This window comes from Tenrec ecaudatus, chromosome 7, assembly GCF_050624435.1.
Source record: "Tenrec ecaudatus isolate mTenEca1 chromosome 7, mTenEca1.hap1, whole genome shotgun sequence".
Classification (NCBI taxonomy): Eukaryota; Metazoa; Chordata; class Mammalia; order Afrosoricida; family Tenrecidae; genus Tenrec; species Tenrec ecaudatus.
The window spans coordinates 135,235,466-135,248,466 of NC_134536.1; the positions used below are offsets into that span (position 1 = coordinate 135,235,466).

The 13,001-nt window shown below is 46.6% G+C and overlaps 1 protein-coding gene across 3 annotated transcripts in view; it reads right to left on the reverse strand.

The window, feature by feature from the left end:
• Window positions 1-13,001, reverse strand: part of LOC142453650 (cap-specific mRNA (nucleoside-2'-O-)-methyltransferase 1) — a 146,951-nt gene that overhangs the window by 20,101 nt on the left and 113,849 nt on the right. For all 3 annotated transcript variants that reach the window (XM_075555174.1, XM_075555175.1, XM_075555176.1), the window contains 2 exons: window positions 11,281-11,479; window positions 7,117-7,235 (listed from right to left, as the gene is read on the reverse strand). In XM_075555174.1, coding sequence (XP_075411289.1) covers window positions 7,117-7,235; window positions 11,281-11,479 — 318 coding nt within the window. The remainder of the gene's footprint in view (window positions 1-7,116; window positions 7,236-11,280; window positions 11,480-13,001) is intronic.

Sequence of the window (13,001 nt, forward strand, 5' to 3'; positions counted from 1 at the left end):
CAACTAAGCCCACATGGAAGAAGCACACCAGCCTGTGTGATCACAAGCTGTCAATGGGATCAGGTATCAGGAATCAAAGAACAAAAAATCCTATCATTGTGAATGAGGGGAAGTGCAAAGTGGGGACCCAATGCCCATCTGTAGGCAACTGGACATTCCCTTACAGAAGGGGCATGGGGAGGAGACGAGTCAGTCAGGGTGCAGTGTAGCACCTATGAAACATACAACTTTCCTCTAGTTCTTTTATTTAATTTATCTTTTTACTCATTTTATTAGGGGTTCATACAATTCGTATCACAATCCATCCATACATTAATTGTGTACAGCACATTTGTACATTCATTGCCCTCATCATTCTCAAAACATTTTGCTTCCTCTCACCGCTATCATGATCCCAATTCTACCTTACAAATCCAGAGAAACCAGAAGCTATATACTGGTACAGACAGGAACTGGAAACACAAGGAATTCAGGACAGATGAATCCCTCAAGACCAGTGGTGAGAGTGGCAATACTGGGGGGGTGGAGAGAAGAGAAGGGAAAAAGGAGGAACCGATCACAAGGATCTACATATAACTTCCTTCCTGGGGGATGGACAACAGAAAAGTGGGTAAAGGGAGATGTCGGGCAGTGTAAGATATGATAAAATAATAATAATTTATAAATTATCAAGGGTTCATGAGGGAGGGGAGAACAGGTAGGGAGGGAAAAAATGAGCTGATACCAAGGGCTCAAGTAGAAAGCAAATGTTTTGAGAATGACGATGTAAACAAATGTACAATGGATGTATGTATGGATTGTCCTAAGAGCTGTAAGAGCCCCCAATAAAATGATTTTTTAAAGATAATAAAGATATTAAAATTAAAATATGCTGGAAAACTCGGCTTATAGACAAGTATATACAGTAAACAGTATCACCTGTGAGTACTGTGCTCCCTTGACTAGTCAACTATAAATAAAATGCTATTACCACCGACTAACAGAGACCTGCATAAAAGGAAAAACATTTTGTGCTCATGGACTGGTAGGCTTAGTATTGTGAAAATGTCAGTACTACCCAAAATGATCTATAAGTACATAGTAATCCCAATCCAAATTCTTACAACATTCTTTTCTGTACTGAAACCTCATAACTAAGCATTAACTTTATACGGAAAGGAAAGAGGCCCTGAATAGCCAAAGCAATTTTGAAAAATAACAGAGAGGTCTTATAGTCCCTGACTTCCAATTACACCATACAGTCATGGTAATCAAAATGGCCTGGCACAGGCACACAGAGGAGTGGAGCAGAACTGAGAACTCAGAAATTAATCCATTAGGGACCAAGGTCCATTCCATGGGAAGAAAAAGTCTCTTTCACAAATGGTATTGGGAAAAACTGGATACACATTTAGCAGAAATATGAAACAATCCATGCCTCCACCCATACACAAAAAAATGACTCAGAATGCATTAAAGATCTAAATAGTAAAGCTAAAACTATAAAATTCCTCAAGATAATATAGACACATAATCGTGGGGGCTAATGTTTTTCAAACGTAGACTGTCAAACACAACTATAAAAGCACAAATAGCAGTAGACAAATCTGATTACTAGGATCACATAAAAATTAAATATTTCTGCTTTAAATCTTACCAAAAGAGTAAAAAGACAACATCTACAATGGGGGTATGAGGAGGAATCTTCAAGAACCAAAAATCCAGTAAGGGTGTACACCCCAAAATATACAGAAAACTTCAGAAATTCAACAACAAAAGGACTAACAGCTAATTAAAAACTGGGCAAAGCATGTGAACACACACTCCACCAAAGAGGTCTTAGACCAAAAACATGTGCTGCTGAGGAGTAACCATCCAGGCACAAATTAAAGGCCGTTGTCCAAACTCATTAACCAGCACAAGCACTTGCAAGGATATAGGGAGATTACAACCCTTACCCACTGCTGATGGGTCTATAAAATGATACAACCATATGGAAAACAGTATGGCATTCCTCAAAACATTGGGAAGAGAAAAACACTTAGGATCCAGCAATCCCTCTCCCAGGTACGCATCTTAGAAAAGCAGCGGCACAGACAGATCCTGCACACTGTGTTCAGGGCAGCACCATTCACAGTGGCAACAACCTAAGTATCCAGCAACGGGTGCATGGATACACATAAAGTGGTAGCTACACAAAACAGAACACTAGGTAGTCACAAAGACTAACATTAGAGCCTGGATGAATCTGGAAGATATTATGCTAAATGAAATATGTCAATCGCCAAAAGGCACGTATTGTGTGGTCACACTTTTAGAAGAAAACAAAAGCTACATACCGGGGGCTTCAAAAAGTTCATGGGAAAATTACATCATTTTTAACTCTTTTTCCATGCATTTTTTTTAACACTGTATTGAGGGCTCTTACAGCTCCTGTAACAATCCAAACATCAATTGTATCAAGCACATTTGTACATATGTTGCCATCATTATTTTCTATTGCACCCTTGGTGGCAGCTCCTCTTGCCCTCACCACCACCCCCACCCTCGTGGCCCCATGATATAAATTTATTATTATTTTCATATCTTACACCGACCGCTTGTCTCCCTTCCCCCACAGTTTCTGTTGTTCATCCCCCCAGAGGTGGGGGGGCAGTTATGTGTTATGTGTCGATCATCACGGTTGGTTCCCCCTTCTTCCCCTCCACTCCCAACCTTTCCCCTCCTGGTATCGCTACTTCATCCTGTTCCTGGATTCCATGTGTCGTGAGCTCTTATGTCTTATCTGTACCTGTGCACATACTCAGTGAAAGGCAGGGCTGGGGTCATGATAGAGGGGGGTAAGGTGCCTCAAGGAACCAGAGGAGTATTGTGTGTTTCAACAGTGCTTTACTGCACCCTGATTGACTCATCCCTTCCCTGTGACCCCTCTGTGAGGGGATGTCCCATTGTCTACAGACACCCCTCGTTATCAACAATATGGTTTGTTTTGGGTCTTCTAATGCATGTTCCCCCATTCCGGTGACACCTCATCACACAGGCTAGTGTGCCTCTTCCGTGTAGGCTTGTTGCTTCTCTGCTAGATGGCCTCTTGTTTAACTTCAAGCCCTTAAGACCCCCAGATGCTATATCTTTTTTTTTATGCTGTATCTTTTGATAGCTGACACCATCTGCTTTCTTCACCACATTTGCAACTGAGTCAGGAGAATGGGCATCACAGAATGCCAAGTTGTTAGAACAAAGTGTTCCTGCACTGAAGGAGGGCATGAGCAGAGGCCCAAAGTCCATCCACAACCTCAGCATATTGCCATATAAATATACGTACATGGGCCAACACCCCAATTTTTATGAATTAATGTATTAATATGTATACACACCTATGCTTATACACTATCCATAGCTTTGCTTCCTAGATCGTTCCTCTGTTTCCTTTCACCTTCCTCCTGCCCCACCATCACACTCGCCCTACTTCTACCTCTTAGTAATTCCTCTCAGCTAGATTGCTGCTGCTCCAACACCCTCAGGATCAACACATTCTCCTCGTCGTTAATTTTAATTCCCTAGTTGTTTCCTGTCTAAGCCATTGTTTGCTCACCACTCCCTTCATCAACCTCCTTCTGCCCACAGTCCCTCCGGGACTCTTGGTCCCATTGCTTTCTCCCCGAGCTTGCTTCCCAGGCCTATCTTATATACACGTAGGCAAACCAACAATAACAGAAGAAACAAAAAGAAAACAAAAGATTTGGGGGGGGGGAACAACTTAATTCTACGTCTGCCTGCTGACCTGTATGGCTCTCCTCACTGGTCCTGGGGGGTTCTGGGAGCTGCCTCTCCTAGCTGGAAGTCTATTTGGGGGACTCTTCAGGGGCTTTGTGTCTTTGCTTTGCTCTTGTTGCTGTTATGTTAGGTTCCCTTCTTGGCTCGCCCCGCTGCGGGGGGTTGGGGGTAGGGGTTGGGTGGGGAGGTTCATACTGGACTAACTCCTCGCTGTGGGTCCCAGTATTGTCCTCTATGACAGTATGCTCCAGTGAGGGGACATGTCTTGAGCTGTTGCCGGCCCTAACCATGCATTTTTTGAAGCCCTTTCTAAGTACTCAGTTCTTTCTCAGTACTCACTGCATGTGTTACCCAGTATGGGTGGTGGGAGAGAAGGGGACTAACTCTCTAGATCAGGGGTCCTCAAACTTTTTAAACAAGGGGCCAGTTCACTGTCCCTCAGACCGTTGGAGGGGCAGACTATAGTTAAAAAAAAAACTATGAACAACTTCCTAAGCACACTGGACAAGTTGGCTGCTAAGCAGGACAGGCAGCGGCGGCAAAAACACCTGACGGGCTGCATAAATGTCCTTGGCGGGCCACAGGTGGCCCACGGGCCGTAGTTTGATAACAGACATGTATTACTTTTGGTAATGGGAAAGGCAGTATCGAATGCTGGTGATGTACGTACAGCTTGACCAAGGTAAGTGATCAAAGTATGAAATATACAAAACAAAGGGACAGGTTTGGTAAAGGATAAGGTATATGAGGGTAAATCAAGTACTGACACTAGGGTTTCAGCTCACACATGCACAGGCTTATTCCAAGCAGAAGGTGCTTAAACACGTCTCTGCGATTGGTAAAGAGCTACAGACAAGTTCTCTCACTAACACACTGGTCTTAGTTTCTTTAGGCTATCTCCCCAAAGAGGTTTACTCAAAACTGGCTTCCTGGGCTCGTACAATTCAAGGCAACAAGGTCGGCTCAGGAGGTGATGCTGGTTTTGGAGGTTCCCTAAAGGAACTCTTGATAGATTATTTCAATGGACACTGAACAAATCTGAGAGCTTCTGAGGAAGAAGTTTCAAAAAAATTAAAAACCGCCCTGGTGAGAAAAAGGTCACAAAAGTTGCACTGAGGAATTTGTTCCCATCACAACTATGCACCTGCTGATTCTTTGACATCCGGTAATAAGAGCCGTCCTACAAACATTTCATCAGGAAACTTCATTCGATGCGCCCTACAGCCCTGACCTTGCCCCTGTCGAACTCCTTCTTGTTCCCCAAACTCAGTGAACACTTCAGTGGAACAAGATGTGAGCCCCTCCCTTGAGGAGGCCACAAGTGCCAGCTGGACGGACATGGGCGGGTCAAAGCGCAGGCTTCTTGGGGAAGGAGGCTGAGAAGGGTGAGAACTCCTCCTTCGGTGCTCCATAGATCTAGACGGAGGATGTACTAAGAAAGATCGGTTGTATAGTTTGACATTTGTGTTTAATAATGGTTTCTATGCGTTTGTAGCAATATTTTTGGGCTTATCTTCATATATAATTTTGCACCAACAAAAAATGTTCTATACACAAGTATACATGCAAGTACACATAGCTACATCTCTATTACATACAGATGTGTGTGCATGCACATATAGTCATACTTATAAAATAATCCTGCAGAAGCCGTCTGGACACTGCATACACACGACCAGGTACATCTCATTTTCTGAGTCTGAAGGCTAGGATCAAATTCTTGGGGCTACTTGGTCAACTGTGAAGATAGAGTTCACAGAGCCGACATCCCACATCCTATTTGATGAGGAATCCCTGGGGTCTTCACAGCTCGTGAGCAGCCATCCAAGATACAAGGACTGCTCTCTACTCGTGTGGAACAAACGAGAATGGAAGAAGCCAAAGACTCAAAGAAGACTCCTGCCTACCGGACTGATCGTCTACACGAGCCACGACCTGAGACCGCATGTAGATGGCGCGTGGCCGCCACTCCAACTACTCTGAGCAGGAACCCAACAGACAACAGAATGAGAGAAACGCATGGACTTGGAACTCAAGTTCCTAAAAGTCCACAGTCATTTGACTAATTAAGCTCATTAAACCCTGAAACAAAACCATCTTCCAGGAAAGAACAAGAATGACTCACAAAATAGAGACTATAACCTTTTGGAAGCCTTTTTATGAGACCAACTGGTCAACAATCACCCTAAAACAAAGATGAGACGGTATGGGGCAAGAGAACGAGATGACTGGAAATGAAGCTACGAGAAGAGGCTTGATGAGCAAGTTGACATGTTGTAAAAATATGTATTCCATGACATCGAATCCTATGTATAGAAACTGCTCAATGGAATCCTACTTTGCAATGCACACACTCACCAAAAATACCATCTATGTATATGTATAATTTATTTATGTTTTGTTTTAGTAAAGGAGGCTTCCTTCTGCTGTAGTGTGGCCAGCCAGGTCTCCCCAACTCCATTCTGCCATGAAGAGCTTAGTCCTTGCCACAATGTCTTCCACACTGACAGATGCTGCTCAAAATACATGTTTATTGATGGAAATCAATTTAAAACAAGACAAAAATCAAGCTCAGGTGACCGGCATTATGTGGCTTCAGCAGACCCCTCAGGTCACTCCCGGCCTGTCGGATGCTACCTGCTCTGCACTGTGCCCTGTGGTGAGCCGGAGGCCATCCAATCGTCTTCCTTCCCGCACCTTGCCGGGCGGCTCCTGCTAGAGCAGGGGCTTCTCTCCACTTCTGCCACATGACCTTGTGTACAACTGCCTCTGTCTGGACTACCCGGAGGCTCGATCCAGAGAACAGTGCCTCTGCCGGGCCAGGTTCCTGGGGAAGAGTCGGGGCTCGCAAAGCTGTGGCGGGCCTCCACAGCTGCTCTGGAGCACGGCTGCTCCCGCGCTAGCAGCTCAGGCTCAGAGCCTCCCACAGTTCCCCGGGAGGCTGTCTTTGGCGATGTGGACCTCTGTCAGCCCATCTGCCAAGAGTGGAATGCCAACGGCACCAAGGTGACAAATGAGCCAAGTGTTTTTCCCATTCACTTTTGCCATCTCCCTCCCCCACATCTCACAGCCAAGCAGCAGCCCTTAGGAAAGGGCACTGGGATGGTTCACCTTGCTCCATGCAAAGCTCTCCACACATCACAGTCTACAAAACTACCACTGAAAATCTGTAGAGAAAAAAACAAAAGAAAGAAAATCTGCAGAGAGACGATAAACTCATGCCACCCTGTTAGCTGAATAAGGAGCTACCACCTGCGGGGACAGCTGAAGGACGAAATGAAGCAAAGTCAGAAACAGTTCTCAAGCCTTGACAATTTTGGATTCTTAAAAGGATCACCCTGTGGAGAAAAATCCACTTACCCCATCAGCCATCAGAAAGTGGACCCCCTTGCGGTCTGTGTTATCCAGGACAAAATTCCGGAAAGCAGTGATGTTCTCTGGGCGGGTGATGTCTCCATCTCCATCGATCCCCCCTTCGCCTGACAGGACACGGAAGTCACAGTGAGCACATGCTCTGGGCATCCCCATAGCTGGGACAAAAGCTCTCTGGGGCCGTGTGCACGAGACCAGGTGGGCGTGGAGCCCCAGGAGAGAGGCCTCCATGAGGAGAGGAGCCTCTCGGCTCAGGGCCCAGCCCACAGGGACACCTTATAGGGACAGCCCAAGAGGCCAGAAAGGGCCTTGCTGCCACAAGCCAGAGCCCAGCATCATTGACAGAGACCTAGGGCCACCCTTCTCTAGGAATCAAGATCCATTTTTTTTCCATACAAGGAGGCTTTTAAAAGTTCATGAAATGCCAAAACCAGGGATGTACATGGTAGACAATGGTGGAGGAGGTGGGGAAAGGAAAACAAAAGGATGAATACAAGGAAGAAAAGGGTAGTGGGGTCATGGGGCATTAATCCACCCAAGGGAAGGGTATTGTTTATATCTCCACAGGGAAAGTGGGACCAGACTTCAACCCAGTGTCGCAAGGTGTGAATGCAATATCCCGGCGTGGAGGAGGGAACCGGTGGAGAGGTCTGGGAGGCTGGCCCCAGCACCATAAATTAAGTGGATTCCTGCCCCTCCCCCGAAAAGAATTTGTTCCGAAGGACGACATTGACTCTGCAGCTATGGGAGATGGACATATCTGATCAGAGCACACGGGAGCAGATGAAGGGGCAGGAGGAGAGAGTGGAGCACAGCCTGGCCCACCAGGCCGTGATGATGATGTTCCTGAGTAGAGCAGCCAGTCCACAGAGAGAACAACATGGCTGGCCCTACTATGAGACATAATGCCCCTCAGTGACTAAGGGCGATACAGGGGACAGCACCGGAGACACAGTGTGGGAATTGCACCTGACCTGATCCCACCACACCGAAGCAAATCACTGGGGGAGTGCAGCGGAACAGCAAGGGAATGGAGTGGCAAGGTCCCCAGGGAATGCTGAAAGTGGACTTTGGGGCCAGGGCGTGGTGCCCCAACAGACTGGACTGGAAAGCGCTCCTAAGGGCCAGCAAACGATCCCTGAACTAACTACAAGCTTTTCTCTTGTGAACTGTTTTGTTCTGTTCTTTTTCAGTGGTTTGTTTTTGTTGTTTTGTTGTCTGGTTGTATACTGTTGCTTTGTTTTCCTCTGTCTAGTTTTCGTGCATGTTAGTGACTCCACAGGTCTGTCTGAATAGGACAGGCTGGATGAATTATCTGGAGGAAAAACAACGGGACCGACAGTTCCGGGGGGACTTGGGGTGGGGGGGTAGGGGGAGTAAGGAAGTGGTGTTAACAAACCCAGGGACAAGGGAAAAACATGGGACCCCAAATGGTAGAGAAGGGGAAGTGGCAGGCCTGATGGGAAATGATCAAGGGTAAGGTTGCTTAGAGAAGAGGTATACTCTAGCCCAGGTGGCGATGAAGCATGGTAGTAGGGCAGGGGGAAGGTCAAGGGAGATGGAGGAAAGAGCTAGGAGTCAAAGGGCATTCATGGAGGTCTAGACAAAGACATGTACATGCAAATATATATAGGAGGATGGGGAAATAGATCTATGTGTCTATATTTATAGGTCAAGTATTAAGGTGGCGGAAGGACCTTGGGCCTCTACTCAAGCACTCCCTCAATGCATGAATACCTTCTTTTATTAAATTGGAACTCTATGATGCTCACTCTCCCAACACAACGGCTGGAGCCAAAGTGGGTGAACAAGGAAATGTGGTGAAGAAAGCTGATGGTGCCCGGCTATCAAAAGAGATAGTGACTGGGGTCTTAAAGGCTTGAAGATAAACAAGCGGCCATCTAGCTCAGAAGCAACAAAGTCCACATGGAAGAACACACCAGCCTGTGTGATCGAGTGGTCCCAAAGGGATCAGTTACCAGGCATCAAAGAACAAAAAATCATATCATTGACTGCACACCTCCATGATAGGATCGCTGAAGACAAATGGGTGCATAAGCAAATGTGGTGAAGAAAGCTGATGGTGCCCGGCTATCAAAAGAGATAGTGTCTGGGGTCTTAAAGGCTTGAAGGTGAACAAGCGGCCATCTAGCTCAGAAGCAAATAAGCCCACATGGAAGAAGCACACCGGCCAGGGCGATCACGAGGTGCCCAAGGGACCAGGTATAAGGCATCATGCAAAAAAAAAAAAGATATAAGTGTGTGTATGTATGTGTATATATGTTTATATGTATATATGTATGTGTATATATGTATATATATCATATTAAATGAAGGGGGAAGTGCAGAGTGGAGACCCAAGGCCCAAGTGTCGGCCAATGGAGATCCCCTCATAGAGGGGTTTAGGAGAGGAGATGGGTTAATTAGGGTGTGAGGTAGTATCGATGAAGAACACAGCTTTCCCCCAGATCCTGGATGCTTCCTCCCCCCAACTACCATGATCCGAATTCTACCTTGCAGGGCTGGATAGGACAGAGGCTGTACACTGGTACATATGAGGGTTGGAGGTACAGGGAATCCAGGGTGGATGATACCTTCAGGACCAAGGGTGTGAGGGACGATGATGGGAGAGTGGAGGGTGAGTGGGTTGGAAAGGGGGAACTGATTACAAGGATCCACATGTGACCTCTTCCCTGGGAGAGGGACAGCAGAGAAGGGGGGAAGAGAGACTCCGGATAGGGCAAGATATGACAAAATAATGATGTATAAATTACCAAGGGCATATGAGGGAGGGGGGAATGGGGAGGGAGGGGGGGGGGAAAGAGGACCTGATGCAAGGGGCTTAAGTGGAGATCAAATGCCTTGAGAATGATTGGGGCAGGGAATGTATGGACGTGCTTTATACAATTGATGTATGTATATGTATGGATTGTGGTAAGAGTTGTTTGAGTCCCTAATAAAATGTAAAAGAAGAAAAGAGAAAAAAATGATTAGGGCAAAGACTGTACAGATGTGCTTTATACAATTGATGTATGTATATGTATGAACTGTGAAAAGAATTGTATCAGCCCCAATAAATTGTTAAAATAAAAAAATAAAAAAAAGTTCATGAAATGACAATAATTTATAAATTATCAAGGTTTCATGGGATTGGGGGAGCGGGGAGGGAGGGGAAAAAGGAGGAGCTGATAGCAAGGGCTCAAGTAGAAAGCAAATGATTTGAGAATGATGAGGGAAACAAATGTACAAGTGTGCTTGACACACATACACATACACACAAAAATTGCTTGACACAATGATGTACATATGGATTGTGATAAGAGTTGTGCGAGCCCCGAATAAAATGATTTTAAAAGATTGGAATGCTTCAAGACAATGCTTGAAATTGATTACAAGCAATGACTTGCCAATTTTCCTTGAAAATAACAAAAATGCTTTAAAAGAAGTTATGCTAATTTATACTCCAATCAAAAAGATAATTAAATTCCCTATGATAAATAAAAGTTCATGAAAAAAATCCATTTGCTCTCTTTTTTCAAGAATCCAAGCTTTATGCTAGCCCAATGAAAAAAAAAACCAACAACAAAACTAACCAAATGCTGGAGAGGACGTGGAGAGATTGGATCTTATGTACTGTTGGTGAACTTGTAAATACAAACAGCGATTCTCTTTTAATCCCATTTTTCCAGAAGTGCTGTAAAGCCTCCTCCTAAAAAAGGACTACTAAGGGTGGACGCAGGGTTTGCTGCCCAGACACAGCAACCCAGCTAGAGCTTGAGGACTACTTTGGGGCTGCTGCGTTGTCTGCCCACTGGGCTGAAGGGGTCACGGGTCCTGTGTTTGCTTTTAGCCCTGCCAGTTCTCAGGCAGGGATCAGGCAGTTTCATTATTTCCAATCGCCAGCCAAGGAGAGTGATCCTGACAGGAGAGCTGATGAGGTTTTGACACAAGTTTGCCAGCTCCAGTGTCTACTCTGGATCCTGCAAGCCTCGGGTAAAAGCCCATCCAGAAGGACCCAAGACGTGAGGGCGTCCCCGGGCTAAGTCATCTAGGAAAGAAAGCACAGCACGCGGATACTAACTGCTGTCCTGGAGTCCCCTCAGGGGGACAGTCCCTGCGCCCTGACTCCCGGGCCCTCCTCCGTGTCCCTACCGTAGTACGGTTCGAAGAGCTCACTGGAGGCTGAGTAAAAGTCTTCCAGCTTGAAGTCGTTCGGGCCCTTCAGAGTCATTCCAAAGCCCTTGGCGTGCCACTTCTTCTTCCAGAGCACATACTCTGAGAAGCCGCCTGGGCCTGCACACACGTCAGCAAAGTACAGGAGCTCAGCCGTGCGGTCCTTCACCAGGGGCCTCTGCGGAGGACAAGGGGAAGCAAAACAGAGGGCTCGGTGGAGGGCAGGAAGGCTGCAGGAGGAGTAAGGACAAGATGAGCCCCACAGCCCCACTACCAAAACAAACAAAAATTGCCATCGAGCCATTGCCGACTCATAATGACCCTTCAGGACGGGGCAAATCTTGTCCCTGTGGGTCTCTGTAGCTCTTTACAGAAATAGAAAGCCCCATATTTCTCCCAGGTAGCAGCTAGTCATTTCACACTGCTGTGCCCCCAGGGCCTCAGAAGTGCAGCCTGTGATTATATCCATGGGCATCTTTTTGTTTTTCCGTGTGTTCCTCACCATCGCTTGCTGCCCGGGTCCTACTGAGTGGAACAGACGCTTTATCGCCAACACTAGAGACAGCGGTCTTGCAGTCCGCAACAAAGGCAGGAGGAGAATCCACCCGCCTGACGGTGAGTCTCGGGCTGGCCTGCCTGACCCAAGTCTCGAGAGCTCTGAGGTCGCCCGCCTGACCACGAGGGCCCGCTTTTCCGGGCCACAGCTTCTGCCTTTCCTTCTCCTTTTTTTTCTCCGCCAACAAAATGTTCTCTTTTGGAGTAATTTGAGATTTATCAAAGAGTTGCAAAGGTAAGCATATGTTGTTGCTTTATCTCCTATGCCCAGTTGTCCCAAAAGTTCACACCTTCTATTGCCAGGAAGAGTTTGCCAAAGCCAAGACGCCAACATGGGTACATTAACTACACGCTGGCCTTCCCTCGCTACCCATTTGCCATGGCCGAGTGATCATCCGGTTTGGAACGGCCAGATAGAGGACATGGGTATAAAAAAGTCATGAAATATTAACATTCACGACCTAGTCACTCTGCAGGTGGGAAGGGGCCTCTGTGATAGCTATCTAGCTTTATCTCTTTTAAGAGTCTCTGAAGTAACTTTATAGCTAAAAATAAGCTGCATCATCCTGTGACAAGCCCACCCTGGGTCCGAGGCATGCTGGGACCTCCCGAGCCATCAATTACTCCTATTTTGGATCATATTCTCTCGCGCACAAAGACCTAATGGCATTTCCCAAGAACATTATGTAGCCCTTTCCAGACAGCACCGTGGCAATGAGGCAGGGTCACACGGAGAAGCCCTGGAAAGAAGGAGCCATGCTCCTCACCCCTGGCTGCTGCCTGCTCCAGGCTCCAGCCTCTCGGGAGGAACCACGGGGCCAAAGGAAGATGGGGAGACAGGAGGCCAAAGGAAAGCGGCTGAATCAAAGAAAGCATCTCACCGCCACCAGGAGGGCATGCCCGTGACCTCACGCATGTCTCCACACAAGTCTCTCACAGAAACACCTGCTGGGGCTCTCAGTGCTGCTGCTCATTGGCTGCACCATCCAGGATAAGCACTGGAGGTAAATCTCTCTACTAGGGCTTCCTGTGAACTGGGACTGCTGCAGCTGTTGCCCAAGGCTTAAAAGGTTACCTAATGGAGCCTACATCCCGGCCTTCATAAATGGTAAAGTACTAAACACAGATGAGATCATACTGTAATC